Source organism: Cydia splendana, chromosome 25 (assembly GCF_910591565.1).
Source record: "Cydia splendana chromosome 25, ilCydSple1.2, whole genome shotgun sequence".
Taxonomy (NCBI): domain Eukaryota; kingdom Metazoa; phylum Arthropoda; class Insecta; order Lepidoptera; family Tortricidae; genus Cydia; species Cydia splendana.
Window position 1 is genome coordinate 10,053,767 of NC_085984.1, and position 19,335 is coordinate 10,073,101.

Sequence of the window (19,335 nt, forward strand, 5' to 3'; positions counted from 1 at the left end):
GTTTTTCAAATGTTCTCTATGTTGTTGCAGGTACTCCAACTCACATGGTTCCGACAACTGCTTCCTCAGCGAACGTCCTTACAGAGGACTCGACTTGGCCACGGACAGTGGATCAGATGTGTACGCAATGCCACAGGACTGTGCTGTCTCCGTTTCACATAAACCTTGGGTTGAGAGCGGTAAGGTTTAAACTGGACTGACCTTATATGATAGTAGATAGATGTGATACTTATTAGATTGCCTTTATATCCTTTATATCCTAGAGGTAGCCAAACAGGTAAGGTTTAATTTCGAACAGTTCCAGTCTAATGGTGAGGAACCCAAATACAACTTTAGGCACCGCCACGAACTCCGTCCACCACGCACACGGCTAGCTAAATCTAGAAAATGTCTGCACACAATTGGCCCGAAAATCTACAACCGAGTCTCTGAAGACATAAAAACTGCGAATAGCAATAACACATTCGTACTCAAACTTAAAAAATACCTAGTCTCTGCTGCCTACTATTCATTGAATAAATTCTTCGAATAGGTGAATTTATAATAAGGTATGCACTTCTTGCTTAATTTTAATAATGAAATGTATTATGTAAAATAATGTATTATAAATATAGAATAGTAATGTACCGAATAATATGACGTGTAAAATTGTATTGGTTTTATGAATAAATTATTGTATTGTATTGTATTGGAACTTATCCACCAACAGAGGGGGAAATGTAGACCTTGGATTAAGAGTGGTATGATTCATTATTGATTGACTTCAACTCTCATGGTAGTCAAACCGTGGATCAGTTGTGTAAGGTCATGCCACAAGATTGTGCTGTCTCTAACTTACATAGACCTTGGGTTGAGAGCTGTACCTAAGGTATAATTTTGGTTGACTCCAACTCTCATAGCTCTGACTAGTAAAATACCATGCCAAGTATTTGCTTACAGCAGTACACGCCATGCAGCATGACTGTTCCCACAAATATGGTTGTTTCTATTTTACAAGCTTTTATATAACTTGCAATGTTATTGTATGTATGTTCGGGTCAAATCTTGCAAGACCACCTTCCCATTATTTGATTGAGCTTAAATTTTACATATGTATGTAAGTTGGGTGACAATGCAATATAATGGTGCCATCGAGCAAATCTGATGACTAACACAGTAGGTGGCCATAGGAACTCTGTGAAAGAACAACGCAACCTAATTGCGTTTGGGTATGTTAGAATTATCTTGATGAGTATTAGTGGTATTAGTTAACTGTTTGAAGAAAAGTACAGTCAGAATATTCCATCAAACAAACCTGTCTTTTCTATAGTCAATCTATTTGTCATGAAATGGGCATTTTCGTTTCAGAATGCTTCTGGCACGTCCGTTCGGGCGTCGCAGTGTCTGAGACTATAGCCAGAGCGGCAATAACAGTGGCCGGTCTTGGTGCTTGTGAGGCTGAGTGCATCAGAGCGCAGGGATTCTTCTGTAGAGTGTTTAGTTTTAGGTAAGTTTTACATTTACTTTAAAAATAAATTAATACATACATACATACATATAATTACGCCTATTTCCCGGAGGGGTAGGCAGAGGCCACGGATTTCCACTTGCTACGATGCTGACATACCTCTTTCGGTTCCTTCACTTTCATAACATTCGTCATACATGCTCGCCGGTTTAGGGTGCTCTTGACCTGGCCTTTAAATTAAAATAATAAATAATTAATTAATAAATATGATATTTTGGTGTCTCCCAACACAAGCATTTATTTTGCTTACAGGGAGGCTCCATCCCTTTGATCATTTGTACGTGTTTTTATTGAATAAAGAATTTTGACTTTTTTAAATTATAAATGTATGAATTTATGAATTTTGGTGGTTGCCTTACTATTTGTTGGTTGCCTTAAGTATTTGGGTACAATTCTTAATCTCAAGGCGGGTTGCAGCGGTTGATTGTCTCTACCAGGAGGCCGATCCTGGTGTACCAATTGGTTAAGGTTTTAATCTAGTTACAACATAGACGATAATAATATAAATTATAAAAACCTTTTATTTCCCGTAACAATAATAATAATTTATAATTTGTTTCCTTAGAGACTAACTAAAAAAGAAAAATAAGTATATATATATACATGTATTTAAAGCTAGTTTTTTATTTTTTTTCTTTTTTTTGCGTGGAACATAGACGATAACTAACGTAATTGGTGTCATTAAGAATCTCGCTTGCACTTATTGGCACGCGTGAGACGCACTGCGAGTTGTCTCAAGGTCATATCATAATAAAATGTTAAGCTATACTCTGTACCTTTAGGTATTTGAATAAAGTAAACAAAATCTACCCTCAAATGGCTCCTTAAGCTGAGGGTAGACGATTGAAAACATTACACGATCTAATAATGTAGGTTAAAGTCAGGTCGTTCAGTGACTGATCCAGGCGGTTTTGTAATTGGTCGGTTAACCAATAAATGTTATAACTACCCGAAAAATTACAAATTGTTTGTTTGTTTTATATAAATACCTTAAGATACAGACAGACTCGGCCTCCAGTACCTACCCGAAAATATTGTCAAAATGTAGGAAGACCTAGTCAAAACATGTAGGTATCCATAGATTATTCTGACTTAAGGGGCCCACAGATTACCAGTTCGCCAGACAATATCAGCCTAATCGTCTACTGATATCGTCCGGCGAACTGTGCAATCTGTGGGCCCTTCAAAGTGTGATATTGAACCTTTAAATCCCTTTCAGGTTTTCCGCCCCAACGATAGGCGAAGACCTCCCCAACTGCATACTAACCTCATCGCCCCCCACATCCCTCTCCGCCGGGCGGGGGCTACGCCCCTCTAAGGGACATGAGCTGTACGCCAGGGGGAACTATGGGAGGGGCTGCGAGCCGGCCCTGTTTGATAATACTGCCGTCAGCGAACCCAAGAAAGGTAAGTGGCTCTGAGCTATAGACCCAAACCCCCATGGCTTCGCAATTATAGTTTGTCAAAGGACTGTCTCATTTCAATCATAGACAGAGAGAATCATACTATCTTTGTCTTACACTAGTACTAGCACCCAAAAGAAAAGGATGAGTATAGTTTTCCTGGTTGTTATTGACTGACAAATTGGTTTGACCAACTATATCTAACCTGCTCACAAAATTTCACTAGAATTGGTTGAGAAATACCACCTATAGAGACCAGCCGATCATATTTGAAATCATTTTTACACAAGCCGACATGAGATTTTCGCTATAGTTTCTAGGTTAGAAGGTCAGATGCTATCGCTTTTAAACTAGAGTCTATGTCTACTCTCGAGATTGGGTTGCCGAGTGGACTCCAGGCTCCTCAAGTGAGCCTCAGTCGATTTGTTGTCATTTCTATTCCATAAATCTAATACCTTACATATAATTTCGTATAATTCGACTTTTCATTTTTTTTCTTTGCGCCACCTACCGTATATATTCTAATTCTTTTGTCTCCGATACCCAAAGGTTGTCTGGAAGAGATCGCTCTTAAGCGATAAGACCGCCTATTGTTACCTCTATTGTCTTTGTTTATATGTTATTGTACATTTATTGTAAACTACGAGTACGTGAGGTGGGTAATAAAGAGTATTGTATTGTATTGTACCTTTACACTTTACAAAACTTGCTCATAACGTTATTTCGTAAACTTCCAGAATGCTACCTCCAATACGACAACGCCGCTAAACTGATAGGGTCGGCGATTAAGGGCCACGCCAGGGTCCGGGACGAGCAGTCCTGTGGAATAGCGTGTACTGAAGCCCCTTTCAGATGTCTCAGCTTTTCTTTCAAGTAAGTTTATCTATTAGGGAACATATTGGCGTTCAGAAAATGACACTATTAGGGAACATATTGGCGTTCAGAAAATGTCATAAAAGCCGTGCGATTTTGGTGAAAAAGTCACATTTTTTAATTCATCATCATCATCATTGGCCTTCGAGTCTATTACAGACTATACAAGCAGGGTCAGGTAGGGCGACGTTTTTTGTGGCTGGGGCCAATCCGGGAGCGGCAAACACGACCACAAGTCTGGCAAGTGTAATGTGCCCGTGGCGACCAGGTGTCGGGTGTACAACATAATTTTATTAATACCCCATAAGAGATATCACCACGACCATGTCTGTCACCAGGTCTAATTGCCAGCACCATACTTTTTAATGGTCGCGGCAAATTATCCACTCATTACTTTTCACAGTCTACGTCATAAATTTTTCACCAGACCATTTGATAAAGGCTCTCTTAGTTGTTCAAAAACTGATGAGAAAGTTTCATTTTATCCACATGTGGGGCAAAGTAATCTGGAGCAAATTTTGAATTGTTTCCTAATGTTGGCTGGTAGAAGGGCCATTTTATTTAAAGTTTTCCCCTACACTTTTTTTTTTAATTTGTGAAATTTTATGTTATTTGTACTCAGAATCACGAGCTCTTTCTATCCTAATAGGAGAAAAAATCGGGCAAGTGCGAGTCGGACTCGCGCACGACGGGTTCCGTACCATATAAAAAAAAAACAAAAAAAAGCAAAAAAAAAAAAACGGTCACCCATCCAAGTACTGACCACTCCCGACGTTGCTTAACTTTGGTCAAAAATCACGTTTGTTGTATGGGAGCCCCATTTAAATCTTTATTTTATTCTGTTTTTAGTATTTGTTGTTATACCGGCAACAGAAATACATCATCTGTGAAAATTTCAACTGTCTAGCTATCACGGTTCGTGAGATACAGCCTGGTGACAGACGGACGGACGGACGGACGGACGGACGGACGGACGGACGGACGGACGGACGGACGGACGGACGGACGGACAGCGAAGTCTTAGTAATAGGGTCCCGTTTTACCCTTTGGGTACGGAACCCTAAAAAGTGTCCCAAGGTTTTTATTTCCATTCCGTTACCATTTTTCATAGACTTTGTATGGCGGTCACGGAATGGAAAGATCGAAAATTGTATGGAAATTTTGGGACACTTTTTTTCTCCTATTAGTATCAAAAGAGCTCATGATTCTGAGTAGAAATAACATAAAAAATCCCAAATTTGAAAAAGAGGGTAAGGACAATTTTAAATAAAATGGCCCAGAATTGACTATCAAATGATGATTTTGAATAATAAATATTTAATAACGTTCATTTGAATTTGATTTAGTTTGATTTTGTTTCACAGTTAGTATTTTCGTCGCGTTAGTGTGGTGAAAAATTTTGTGTTTCACTCGGTGGCAAAATTTGTTTAACCCTCGTGCCTTGATACCCATGCAACGCTCAAGATTCCATTTTTGATTCCATTTTTCGAACCACTCACTACGATAGTGGTTCTATTTTGGAATCTTTTGCTCGGGTATCAATAGCACGAGCGGTTAAACAACAACTTTGCCCCCTTTTAAAACAAATAACTATTAGGTTGTTGCATAATTCTTTTCCCACTTTGGAAAAAAAACATTTTCTTTGTAATAATTATTTATTGAAACAATTAATCGACAATATAATCACCATCATTATCTAGAACATGTAACCATCTGCTAGGCAAAGTTTCAATACCCTTAGCCCAGAATGAAAGTGGCTGAGAGACAAAGAAGTTGACAAGGTAATTTTTTAGGTCGACGGAATTTTCAAATTTCTTTTTACGAAGATGCTGTTTCAAAACCCGAAAAAGATGATAGTCGGAAATCAGGGCTATAAGGTGGATGAGGTATTGTTGTCCAACCGAGCTCCTCTAGAAATTTACAGGTCATTTTCACCGTATGTGGTCTTGCATTATCATGAAGTAATGATACTTCGAGTCGTTTTGGCTTTTTTTTCTTTAACAGCGTTCGCCAACTTCTGTATTTGATTCACGTAGGCTTCGGCATTAATAGTCTGATGGTCGTCCAGTAACTCCCACAACAACATCCCTTGCGAATCCCAGAAAACTGACAGGAGAAGTTTCTGGCCATGCGGACTGCTTTTCGGCTGTGTTGGTGGCCGTTTATCGGAAGGCATCGAAAAGGCTTTGCATGTAACGTTCTCGTATAAGACCCAGGACTCGTCTCCAGTGATGATCGACTCCAGGAAGCTCTTTCTTTGGGGCCGCAACAGCAGACTTTCACAAATGTTGACTCGTAATGCACGTTGAGCATCGGTCAAAGCATGAGGCGTCCATCTCGACAAAACTTTACGGTAACCCATCGACTGCAGATGGCGATCTATGGTACTGTAGTGATATTTTAAGAGTTTTCTCTAAATCCTTGGTGGTGGAATCCGGATGCAACTCAAGCTCGCGCCGCAATGCTTCATCGTCAAACGTGACGGGGCGACCAATTTCGTACTGTGCGATCGGTAGTAGTGTTTGGGCCAAAAGCAGTGTTAATCTTATTTGCTGTTTCCCTCGAACTGGTTCCCAATTGGTGTTGGTTGGTATAAATAAAATTCGATTTTAACTAAATCCCTGTAACAAGCCCGCGCTTATATACCCTACGTGAAAGATTCGAGAACATTCTACTATACACTAGATTTATTCTAGAATATTCCCGAGACTACTGGAAAATTTCAAGAAAATTTTGAAGTGGGAAGAAAATTATGCAACAACCTAATATTAAGCATTTCTGTTCCTATGGATACACACTCAAAGTTCAAAGCTTCTTGGCATTCAAAGGTTTAAATATTTTGACGACCGGTCTGGCCTAGGGGGTAGTGATAGCGACCCTGCCGGTGAAGCCGATGGTCCTGGTGGCGTAGCACGGTCGCGTTTTTATCCCTTGTCACCATGCCTGTCACGTTCTAACAAGTATGTAAGTGCGAAAGGGACGCGCATAGTGATAGACGATGAAAATGGAACCGTGCTGCGCCCACAGGGTTCGAATCCCGGTAAAGGCATTTATTTGTGTGATGAACACAAATATTTGTTATTGAGTCATGGGTGTTTTCTATGTATATAAGTATGTATATCGTCGCCTTACCCATACTACAAGCATACGTCGTCACCCATAATACCAGACGCTCGGCAAAACTGACCAGATGCCATCCCGTCGGAGGGATGGCGGCGTGAAGAGTCTCCAGGACATAATAAAACTGTTCAAGGAGACCGATCCAGACGACGTGCCTGCCTTCGTTGCGAAGCGGCTAGACCGGTTACCGCCGGTTACCTTTGATCACGTCGACGTCACCAGGCTGCTGAAGGACATAACATTCCTGAAGACGAGTCTGGCAGAAGTACAGGCTAAGTTAGAGGTATCTAATAATACCATCAGTGAGCTACGTTCCGAATTGGCGTTATTACGTAGCGCACATTCGGAATGTAGGTCAGATACCTCTAACATATCCGTGTGTCACGTTGCGCAGAATGTGTCCATCGGCGGTTTTGAACCCGCGAATTTGGATGCGTCGGCAATTGCTGAGCAGGCGACCGCCGACCCGCGCCCCGCCGCCCGCCCGTCTACGTCACCGGAGACGCGCACGTCACGCGAGAGTACGTTAACCCCGAAACGTTCCTACGCTAGTACTGCCGCTAAGCCGCCTGCTGTGTCCAAGCCTAAGCAGCGGCCGAAGAAAGGGGTGCAGAGCCTTCGTGATCCTGTTCACAAGGACCAATCACAGCCGACTCTAAGGGAGTCGCGATGTGACGAGGACGGTTTCAAGAAGGTGGAGAAGAGAAGAAAACCGGCTCGTCAGAATCAGTGTGGTACCGCACCGACTGGACCGAACCATTTGCTGCGTCCTGCAACACCGTCGACGCTGCTGTATGTGTCCCGTCTACATTACCTTACGAAGGTCGATGACATCGTAAAGTATGTGAAAACGAAGACCGGATTCATCCTGAGGGTCGCGAAGTTGGAATCTCGACACAATGCGAATTTTAATTCGTTTGTGGTGAGCGTTCCGACTGACCATCTAGCGACCTTCACCAAGGAGGAGTTTTGGCCGAAGGGTGTCAAGTTTCGGCGGTTCCGCGGCCGGCTCCCTGACACTGCGGGGTTGCGTAATGCATCGCAGCCATAATGTGATATGTAGTGTTTAGTTTTTAAAAGTTTAGTTATAAAATATATTTTTATATAATATGTATGCTAGTTTTAAGGTATTTATGTATGGGCCATTAGTTGCCTGAAATAAAGATTTTCATTCATTCATTCATTCATAATACAAGCTTTGCTTAGTTTGGGGCTAGCCCGGGCGTAAGAATACAGCTACGGTATCCCCTGCCTGTCGTAAAAGGCGACTAAAAGGGGTTCTCGGGGTCGGAGACGGTCGCAGCTGGGGACTGCGACTGAAAAAAGAGGGGACCCACAAACGGGCATACCGCTAGGACGGCACTGGCGCGTTCATTGGAGATCCCAGAGCTGTCCGAAATGCGCCGAGGAGGACAACTGGGAGGTTTTTAGTCGGTGAAAGTCCGACATAACCTCCGCGCTGTCACTGCGGTGCGGAGGTATCCACAACGGATTTCCTCCCAAAAAAAAGGTTGATCGGTGTAAGATGTCCCCTTATATTTATTTATTTATAAGTACATTTCTTTTTCAGCAACATCGCTCCTCCCGGAGTGGATAACTGCCTACTCTCCGAAATCCGTCTCTTCGACCTACAGAAGGGCGTGGACTACGAACACTCCACCGACGACTGGCTGTTCGCATTTGATCTCTTCAACGGACAGTGTTGGAGGAAGGTGCATGGGAAGGATTATGAGTAAGCTACCTTTTAATTTTATTACAAGACTTAAGAGGAAAGGCGACCGCTTCTCCATACAAACGTAGTCCCCGTTTTTCTCTCCGGATATTGACATTATGGAAAATATTTCTACATAATTGGATGTATATTAACCATAGCTATACCCCTAGTACGTTTGACTTTTATAGATTTTAATTGTTTAATTGTTGTTTAATTGTTTATGTATTAGACATTTATAAGCATAACAGTTACACCAAAACGCTTACAAACTAGCAATACACTATAATAGAATTTACAAAACAAAATACATACATACATTATTATTAAAACACAATTCATTATTTACAGAAATATTAAATATATGATTACTAGAGAAGTAAAATTAATTACATCAAAATCATCATTATTATCATTAATTATTTACATACATCATCATTAAATTAAAAATTAAATTAAGATTATTATAATAAAATTGATGTCAAACATTATTTGGTCAGATATTTTATTTATTATTGTAAAAATTTAGAGCGAAACACTAAAAACTAATTTCATACAATTTTTTTAATTCTCCTGACTCTTATAATAATTAAATATTCGAGGAAGTCTAACGTAGGGGCATAGTTGTGATAGATTTACAACAAATGGTGTCAAAATATATAAAATAATGGTAATATCCAAAGAGGTAAATGAGAACTATAACTAGAATTAAGAAGACGCACATCCAATCCGGCCGGAGGTCGCGAGTTCAAATCCTGGCTCGGTCCAATGAGTTTTTCGGAACTTATGTAACTTAATATCATTTGATATTTACCATTAGCTTTCAGGTGAAGAAATACATCGTGAGGAACCCTGCATGCATCTGTGAAGAAATTCAAAGGTGTATGTTTAGTCCCCAACCCGCTTAGGGCCAAAGGCACGGTTGTTATGTGATATCTGTCTTGGCATCACCGAATAGGCCCTACGGAAGACCAGCGCTCTTCATAGCATTAAGGATGCCTCACGCTAGACCGGGCAGGAGCTTCCGGTGCTTCGTTTTCTATGGAAAGCACCACGTGATCATTGATATAAAAAATGACATGTCGGACGCCTCGGCCCGAGCCCGGCCCGGTCTAGCGTGAGTCATTTATGCTGAGTTGGGTCCATTTCTCTGTTTATGTTATCTGTATAAAGGATGACTCACGTTAGACTGGGCCGTGGCCGGGCCGGAGCTTCCGGAGATTCGTCTGCTATTGAAAGCGCCACGTGATCACCGACCAGCCGTCATAGAAAATGACAAGTCGAACGCCTCGGCCCGGGCACGGCCCGGTCTAGCGTGAGTCAAGTTAAGTCCGTATGTCTTTAATCTTGTCTTATCAATTGACCTATTTCTGCCATTAATTTCAGTGACCACGCTGGAGAGCTGCCAAGGCCGTTATTACCACCTGTCCAGACATATCCGGTAGACCGACCGGATGCTAGTGGGCCCAGCTATTTACCTGCTCCTGAAGGTACTTAATAAGATAGATCTTATATATGTGATGATGATGATGATGATGTTCTCCTGACTGATTTCGGTCACACGACTGTGTACAACTGTATTTTGTTTTGCGACCTAAAAAGTTTGTGTATACCTATGGTATATTTTCCGCCTCACTCGATTGCCAATCATATATTTCTCCATAACTAAGCAATAGGCTATTTGACTATTAGATCAAACTGTCAAAACGATTTTACTACTATGGAATGTAACCCCCTCGCCCCGCGGGAGGTGACAGATCGTGTGCAGCGTATTTAATTATAATTCTAAGTATAATGGCGAACAAAGTGCTTGAAAACTTAGTACGCGAACTCCAGAAGACACTATCCACTCTGGTAAATAAAGTCAGCACTCTAGAAGCAAAGATAGGTGAGCAAAATGACCTAATACTAACACTCTCAAACCCGATTCCACATAACGGTCATGAAGATAACGTAGACAAAGGTGACAACTATTCAAAATCCACCCGCAAATCGCTACCAGCACCACCTGTCACTACCGCCAAAGTACCGCCACCTCAGCGCCCAGTTCGAGAAGCGAGACAGATAGCGGCGGCGGCCATTAGCGACATTGCAAGTGCAACAAGGAGGAAGAACTCTGGTGGGGCCAGCGGAACGGCTGTACGAGGTATGAATCGTTTACCGAATACTCCCGATAGCCTACGACAATCTGTCACGAGTGTTGGGGCCACGAAAACAGCGACCGCGGAAGTTGATACTGACACTTCCACCCCTAGTACGCCCACTGTGCCAATTCAGGAAAACCAGCACTCCAGTGTGCACGATGAAGATGACGGCTCATGGACGAAACATTCTAACAAGAAAAAAAGAAAAATAAATAAAGTCGTTGTTGGGACCGGACAATCTGATGAGGACATTCAAACTGTAGAATCGATGAAGTATATTCAAGCGTGGGCTTTCAGGCCTGAGACAACAGTAGAAAATATAGTGAATTTCCTTAAAAAAGTTGATAATTCTGCAGAGTACTTCGTCGAAAAGAGGAAAATTAATACCAACAGGCACGCCTCATTTATCATCGGTATGCCAGAAAGTCTACTCGAGCGGTTTACTTCGCCGACGGTGTGGCCACACGGAGTGAAGTTTGCGAACTGGTTTCGCGTGCGCCCCCGCCGCCCCGCCCGGAGCGGCTCGCCCACGCACCGCGACCACTGTGGCCCGACCCCAGTCGACGGTTCATCAGCCAACGGGCAACAGCCAGGTGCAGCGCATGAATAGTGAATGTGATAAACTGCATATATTACTCCAAAACGTTAGATGTTTACGCAGTAAGACTACTTCTATCGAAAGCATACTCCAAGGAGTTACTAAATACGATCTACTGTTAATAACTGAGCACTGGTTAACATCTAACGAGATCGCTGTTACAAGTTTAATGAATTACACTTTAATCTCTGACTACTGCCGTAAAAATCGCCTTCACGGTGGTGTTTGTATATACGCGCATAACAGTATTTCCGTGTTGGATAGGGGTGATTTAGGCATAAAATACTCAATTGAAATGCACATTGAGATAGCGGCAGTGCAACTTGTAAACTTTAATGTTATTGTTTTGTGTGTATACCGTTCCAATACGGAGGGTGACTTTAATATATTTATTGATCAGTTGGAACTACTACTGAACGATATTAGTCAAGACAGCGCGGACATTTTAATAATGGGAGATATTAATGTGGATTCCTTGAAACGATCGAAAGAGATCAGGTTACTCCATGAGCTATTGGCTAGGTATAATATATCTTCTAGGGTAAACTTTCCAACTCGTATACAGGGTGAATCCAGAACCAGTTTGGACCACGCGTATACGGACCTGCCCTTAGACCGCACCAAAGCATACCCATTGGAATTTAATATAAGTGATCACTGTGCGGTCTGTGTTGTAATATCCACACCCAAAAATATGTGTACCACGCGCCGCGTAAAAAAACGAATAATAAACGGCCGTCATATGCTAAAATTTATCGAGTTTTTGGAATTATATGATTGGTCCAAATTTTCTGACTATAATAAATTTAACTTTGATGATATTTATAATGTCTTTATAACGAACTTTAATCTTCACTGCCCTTTTAGGTCTGTTTTGGTGCGATCTAAGGATTCAGTCTGGAATAATGACGAAACTATAAAAAGTAAACAACTTCTTTTGTTTCTCGGAATGCTCACGCGATTATATCCCTTAAATGCTGACCTAGTTCGATTAATTAACGCTCATAAATGCAAACACTATAGTTTACTTACTAAAACTAGACGGTCGTTTATAAATAGAAATATAGAATCCAGTGAGAATAAAAGTAGCGCCTTATGGAACTCGATTAAACTAGAAATAAATAAAGGTAAGTTGTCAGGAGATGACTTTCGTGTGCTTAGGCATGCTGTGTGTGGATCGCAGGGCTCCAGTCGCGAGCTGGCGGACGCGCTTAATCAGCACTACCTGGCGGTGGTGCGCGACACTCCAACCAGGCCCAACATACCCGAGGCTCTGAAACTGTTGCGCGCCTCCAGACCACCCGTACCGAACACTATGTTTATGACTCCATTTACGGCACCGGAGCTGGTCAAAATTATTAAACATATTAAATTGAAGGCCACCAAAGACGTCTATGGGTTCCCAACCTCTGCACTGCGTAAACTACCTTACATTTTTCTAAACCTGCTATGCAACCATCTTAATACCTCAATGTCAAACGGTTCTTATCCTGACACTTTAAAGAGTATAAAAGTAACACCTGTGTATAAAGGTAAGGGTAGCAAGAAGGAATTAAAAAACTATCGTCCGATATCGTTGGTGCCCGCAATCTCTAAAATATTTGAGATGGGAATTTGTGACAGACTGATGAGATTCTTTAGCTCGAATGAGTCGTTATGCTCTCAGCAGTATGCTTATCAGGCTGGTCGATCGACGGTGGAGGCAGCACGCGAGGTGGTAAAGAGCGTACTAGATAGGCTAGAATCAAAAAAACGTGTTGCCGCTATACTTTTCGACCTATCTCGCGCTTTCGACCTTGTTGATCACAAACTGATAGCAGCTAAGCTTGAACACTATGGCGTACGTGGGGTGACCCTGGATCTCATTATTTCCTTCCTCAGCAAGCGCTCCCAAAGAACGGAAGTGGCTGGTGATGCTTCGGTACCAGGTGATATTGGTGACCGGTCAGTTCCTCAGGGGTCCAACGTTGGTAACACCATATTTCTGGTACTGATGAATGACTTGCCATTTTTATCTTCTCACACCCAGCTCATTATGTACGCAGACGATATCTGCGCCGTAGTGAGCGGGGACTGTGAAGATGAGCTCCGTATCAATGTTGAAACGGTAATAATGAAGCTCTTGCACTGGTTTACTGCGAACGGTATGCAGCTCAACCTCGAAAAAACGAATATTCTGGACTTCTCATTGGCAACAAATAAGACCACAAACTTAATCCCTGTAGTAATACAAAACACTAAAATTGGGGCTGTAAGCTCCGCAAAATTCGTAGGCTTCACTCTAGACGGTAGACTGCAGTGGCAGGAGCATATTGATTCCCTCTGTGCTAGGCTAAACTCTGGCTATTATGCCGTAACCAGACTCAAAGGCTCCTTGTCCCAAAATAATCTGCTAGCCGCCTACTACGCTTATTTTCACTCCCATCTTTCCTATGGAATCGATCTTTGGGGTTTAGCTGCAGACCGTGATCGCCCTTTTATAATCCAAAAAAAAGTCGTCCGGTCTATGTGCCGAGTACCGCCCGACGAACCGGCAAGAGAACTTTTTATTAAATTACGCATCCTAACGGTTCCCTCGCTCTTTATATTCGAGGTGGGAAAACTAATCCGGCGGAGCAGGAAACACTTTTCCACCTCTACTACGCGTGAGTCGTCAAGACGAACGCAGGTACTAGTAATACCTAGGCACAGACTTGCAAAAACAGGTAACTTCTTCCGAATTATAGGTCCACGAATCTATAACAGGTTACCGACCGATATAAAGGATGTTGCTTCAGATCTCATTTTTATAAAAAAACTCAAGTGTTTCCTGATCCAAAAGGCGTTTTATTCGGTCAAGGAATTCCTAGAAGGCTAACGAATATTAAATGGAAAGCCATTATTATTATTCCCAACGTATTGGAACGGGGTATAACTATTTTATTGTCAATTTAATTATTATTATTTTTCCAATGTTTACAATGATACCTACTTTTAATTGTATATATTTCTGACATACCTATTGTATAATAATAATGTAAATTACGCATCTGTGACAATGTATGATCAATACAAATAAAGAATATGAATATGAATATGAATATGTGAAACACTAGCATGTGATGATGTGACGTCACAATCAAATTACAACTCTTTACAGTTTTATACGGGTTTTAAAATAGATTTTGTGTCTAAAAATAACTGCTATGTACGTTTCTTTATTATTTTTCTGGTGCTTTAATTCATTCATGATGTAAAATAATTTATTTTAAATACAGTCAAATACCCTATTGTTCTATTTTCTTAAAATTTGAATCTCGAACTTGAACTCGAGAGACACGGTAGGAACAGCAAAGAATTCAGGCTGTTGACCAATCAACCATTTTCTTTTCTTATAGTTCCACCGTACATCTCTGGCCCACCATCCGGCCCTCCATCCGGCCCACCATCCGGTCCACCATCCGGTCCACCATCCGGCCCACCGTCCGGCCCATCCGGCCCGACAGGCCCATACCGACCCGAAAAACCTTACATAGACCCCGGCTTCAAACCTAGCTACCCCTACCCAGAGCCTAGACCCGAATACCCTAACTACAAACCTTTTGAGCCCTATTTACCATCTAGTCCTAGTGGGTCCGGGTATCCTGGATCTGGGTATGAGAAGCCTGGATATCTGCCTATAGATAGGCCTGGGTATAGGCCTGAGGGTAGGCCAATACGGCCTATTGAAAGGCCCTATCCTGGTGAGAAAGAAGAGGGACCGAGTAAGTATTTTGTTCATCCTTTTTTGTATTAAGATTTTTTGGTTCAGTTGCAAGCAAAAAAATTAATCACTGACTTTTAGGCACATGTTGATGAATTACAAAATGACTTCAAAATTCTTAATTGATTTTTGTATTTTCAGGTTCTTTGGTTTTTTTTTTTCATAGAATAGAATAATACAATTGCATCTTAAAAGAATAGTAGGTAGATAGCATCATTCCATGATAAAATCTCATTTAATAGCACGCTTCGAAAGTATGTGTATTTAGAAAACTTGCTAGTCATTCATTTATTAGAGGTAGTTATACAGTAATATATGATCACGCGCCATGTTGCGGAATTTCACTGGAACTAATTTTTTCATACTTTTCTGAACAGTCACCCTATACATGAGAATAACAGCGCCCTCTTGACAATGATCATATATTACTGATCAGGCTTTACGTAGATAATGCACTGTTAGAAGAAGCCACGCACTCAACAATTAATTAATTCTTCACTTATTTGTCCCCTTGGCTTTTTTAAATGATAGTGTGCTGTAGATATAATGATTGACAATAATTCAACCATTCTTAGAAATTATTTAGACTAATTGCCATGACTTAACGGAAAAGGTTCTGGTAATTAGATACATCCGCAGACATGTTTTTATCAGAATGGCCTAAACATAAAGGACTTCTCTTAACTTTCCATACTTCAAGTTTGATGTTAACGGACTGTTGTTAAAAATCATGTCGTCCTAATAATGTTCACCTATATAAAAGTGAAATAGTGTGAACGTTTATTAAAATACAACTAAGAATTGTTGAACCCTTTTTATCCACAGTCGCAGTATCCTGGAGCAAATACACTGTGTCAGGATTCCCGTGTCGGGCTGGCACCACTTGTGCTCAGAACCACGTGGCTGGTCATTGGGCCTGCGAGCCGGAAGGAGGGGAAGTGGGTAAGAAACACATCTTCATCATACGCTACCTGTGAACTCTAACTACGTCATGTAATAGACGCTTTTATACTTTACCGTTGACATTCACGTTGATAGATTTTTTTTACTATATCCTAAAAACAGGAGACTCGAATGAGCAAGATGGTCGCTTTTAAATTAGCTACCATAGATGTTAACGTCAAAATTAAAAAAAAATATGTTTAATTTTCCAGGATCTTGGGACTACTGTTGTGCTCCAAGCCATCGTTGTGGATACAGCGAAGGATTTAGCAAGCCTTGGTAAGGATTGTAACAAAAATAATAAAAAAAAACAATACCTACTGCTGCAGGAATGCAACCTCTGAGTGCATCCAATGACTGATTTTTAGGGTTTCGTACCCAAAGGGTAAAAACGGGACCTTATTACTAAGACGCCGCTGTCCGTCTGTCTGTCTGTCACCAGGCTGTATCTCATGAACCGTGATAGATAGGCAGTTGAAATTTTCACAGATGATGTATTTCTGTTGCCGCTATAACAACAAATACTAAAAACAGAATAAAAAAAATATTTAAGTGGGGCTCCCATACCCTTCGTGCGCGAGTAGACTTGCACTTGGCCGGGTTTTATTTAGGGTCTTGCTCAAAAATATGAGTGCAGCCTAATTGCCGCGACCCATATATTTTCATACAAAATGTATGAAAAGAGTCGTGGCAATTATATGCAACCGCAGAGAATAAAGCTTTATAGTTTTCCTTTATATAAAAAAAAAACAAAATCAATAATTATAATAACAAACCGGCTAAGGGGCTCCCCTGATATATCGACGCGCATTCTTCAAAAGCCGATAGGAAAAAGCTTTATTGTCCACGCAATAAGAGCGAAAAAGTCGTCGTTCGGCTCGGCTCGCATCGGCCGGCGCCTACCGACGCGTCGACGGCTTTTTCGCTCTTATTGCGTGGACATAAAGCTTTCTCCTATCGGCTTTTGCCGAATGCGCGTCGATATATCAGGGGAGACCCTTAGGCTAAAACCAGCTGCTTAGTTAGTTGGCTGGTTAGTTTATAAAGTTTATATGTATAGCAAGGCCCATCAATATTACAAATCCCTTATAGGCTAACATAAGGGATATGTACCTATATAATTATGGGCCTTGTTGCCTGATTTGAATTTTAAAATAAATTTCTTCTAGGTGTTACGTTGGACCAGAAAACGACCAATGGCGTCCATGTAGTGAAAAATACTACCCGTACCATCAGCATAATGTACCACATCCATCGCAGGGTCATAGAGGTTCGTAAATAAATATACTTAGATAAGATAAGATAAGATAATATAAGATAGATAGATAACACAAGCGCACCCACGAGAACGCACGCTGAAGTGGCAATGGGCAGGCCAAATTGCACGCAGAGAAGATGGCCGATGGGGTCGAAAAGTGCTCGAGTGGAGACCACGGACTAGCAAGCGCAGCGTAGGACGTCCACCCACAAGATGGACGGACGACCTTGTTAAGGCCGCCGGAGGAAGCTGGATGCGGGTCGTTTCCAACCGGAACGAATGGAGGTCCAAGGGGGAGGCCTATGTTCAGCAGCGGACGTCTTATGGCTGAGATGATGATGATGATGACCCACGATAACAAGCGCCATACCACGAAAATCGTTTGAATGTAGAGTTACACCAAGAAAATTCTGCAACGATTTTGATAGCACACGCAGTGTAAGTGTTATTTTAAACGTCAAACTTCTATGAAATTATGACGTATAAATAACACTTGCACTGCCCGTTTAAACCTGGTGTTACCAAGGTTATCAGTACAATTTGACACCGGGTTAACGGTATAGCCGGTTAACCTCTGGTTAGTGGGATGGTGCAAGTGGCGCTTAGTTGAAAATATTTTAACCGTGGCAACGTGCTACAATTTTTCTGTTATTTATTTGAAATTGACAAGCACCCATACTTGGCAAAATACAAGACACTCACTGTGCACTGGCCAAACTGAGACTCTGAGAATAAACTATCAGTTTATTGGGGTGAGGTAATTCTAAAGGAGCGTATTCTAAGACAATATAAAAACTAGTTCCTACGCCAATTCTTGGGATTAGTTACCAAGCGGACCCCAGGCTCCCATGAGTCGTGGCAAAATGCCGGGACAACGCGAGAAAGATGTATTCTAAGACAGTATATTTTAATTTTTCAGAGCCTCCCTCCCGCCTGCCAGGCAGACCGTGGTCTGGCAGACCGGGCTACTTTGCCGACGACAGAGACAAGCCTATACTGGGCCCGTACATATCGGAGGAAGACAGAAAATACTGGGACGATTTGTATAAAGACGGCCCGAAGGCGTATTACGACCAATATGGGAATCCTTTGCCTGGTTAGTACAGTCAAAGAATTTAATTTTCACCTCAGCAGCTCGAACAAGGGTACTTTGCTTCTTAAAAACAGTGAGCAAAATGCGATTTTGCTCACTGGGTCATTTTGTCTCACTCAGTGAGCAAAATCGCATTTTGCTCACTGATTGTGTCTCACTCAGTGAGCAAAATGCGATTTTGCTCACTGAGTGAGACAAAATGACATTCAAGTGACCTTTATAGTCATTTCAACATGCGGGGTCTAATACAAGTTCGATATACTTGGGTTCTATTATCTCTGTCCCTCTAGGTATGTTCTCACTGCTTAGGGTGAAAAATTTTGTGTACTACACGAGATCAAAGTTATTTACATCTCGTGCGCTTTTGAATCCCTTACTACGCTCAAGATTCTAAATTAGATTCACTCGCTACGCTCGTGAATCTATTATAGAATCTTTCGCTTGCACGGGACTCAAAATAAGCACTCGAAGAAATATCAAACTTTGATCTCTTGTTGTACAAATAACTATTCCTACTCATTTTGTACTATGTCATAGTGACTATAGTATAATGTCTCTACTCTCCAGCGACTTTCATATTGATTGTCACTGCGACAAAGTACGAAATGGGTCGGAAATCCAATTCTTTGACCGACTTATTCATTTATTTATTTTATCAAAACTCTTTTTGCACTTACTTAGGTACTTAGCAATAATTCTACCTAAGTAAAACGCTATCATAATGAAAATCCGAAGGTTAATTGTCAAAGTAAATCATCGGCGAAACCTCGCATTGGTTGAAAAGTGAAATTTGACACTAAAAGTTCGGTTAAAAGTCACAACATCCTCATTTTCATCAAGTCAGGATCTGATGATGGGATCCTTGAGAAATTGAAGGAACTCTTCATATATTTTGTTAAAGGCACACGTATATATAGCGAGTTTTGTACCTACATATTTTTTAT

At 41.3% G+C, this 19,335-nt stretch overlaps 2 protein-coding genes across 2 annotated transcripts in view; one reads left to right on the plus strand and one right to left on the minus strand.

Moving 5' to 3' along the window:
- LOC134802742 (probable chitinase 2) overlaps nucleotides 1-19,335 on the minus strand; it is a 317,146-nt gene that overhangs the window by 224,171 nt on the left and 73,640 nt on the right. The window lies entirely within an intron of this gene.
- LOC134802621 (uncharacterized) overlaps nucleotides 1-19,335 on the plus strand; it is a 47,170-nt gene that overhangs the window by 16,861 nt on the left and 10,974 nt on the right. Inside the window, exons 10-20 of the mRNA XM_063775258.1 lie at nucleotides 31-179; nucleotides 1,348-1,486; nucleotides 2,727-2,914; nucleotides 3,648-3,783; nucleotides 8,474-8,635; nucleotides 10,001-10,104; nucleotides 14,734-15,099; nucleotides 15,924-16,040; nucleotides 16,253-16,319; nucleotides 17,210-17,310; nucleotides 18,218-18,394. Of these exons, the coding sequence (XP_063631328.1) occupies nucleotides 31-179; nucleotides 1,348-1,486; nucleotides 2,727-2,914; nucleotides 3,648-3,783; nucleotides 8,474-8,635; nucleotides 10,001-10,104; nucleotides 14,734-15,099; nucleotides 15,924-16,040; nucleotides 16,253-16,319; nucleotides 17,210-17,310; nucleotides 18,218-18,394 (1,706 nt within the window). The remainder of the gene's footprint in view (nucleotides 1-30; nucleotides 180-1,347; nucleotides 1,487-2,726; nucleotides 2,915-3,647; nucleotides 3,784-8,473; nucleotides 8,636-10,000; nucleotides 10,105-14,733; nucleotides 15,100-15,923; nucleotides 16,041-16,252; nucleotides 16,320-17,209; nucleotides 17,311-18,217; nucleotides 18,395-19,335) is intronic.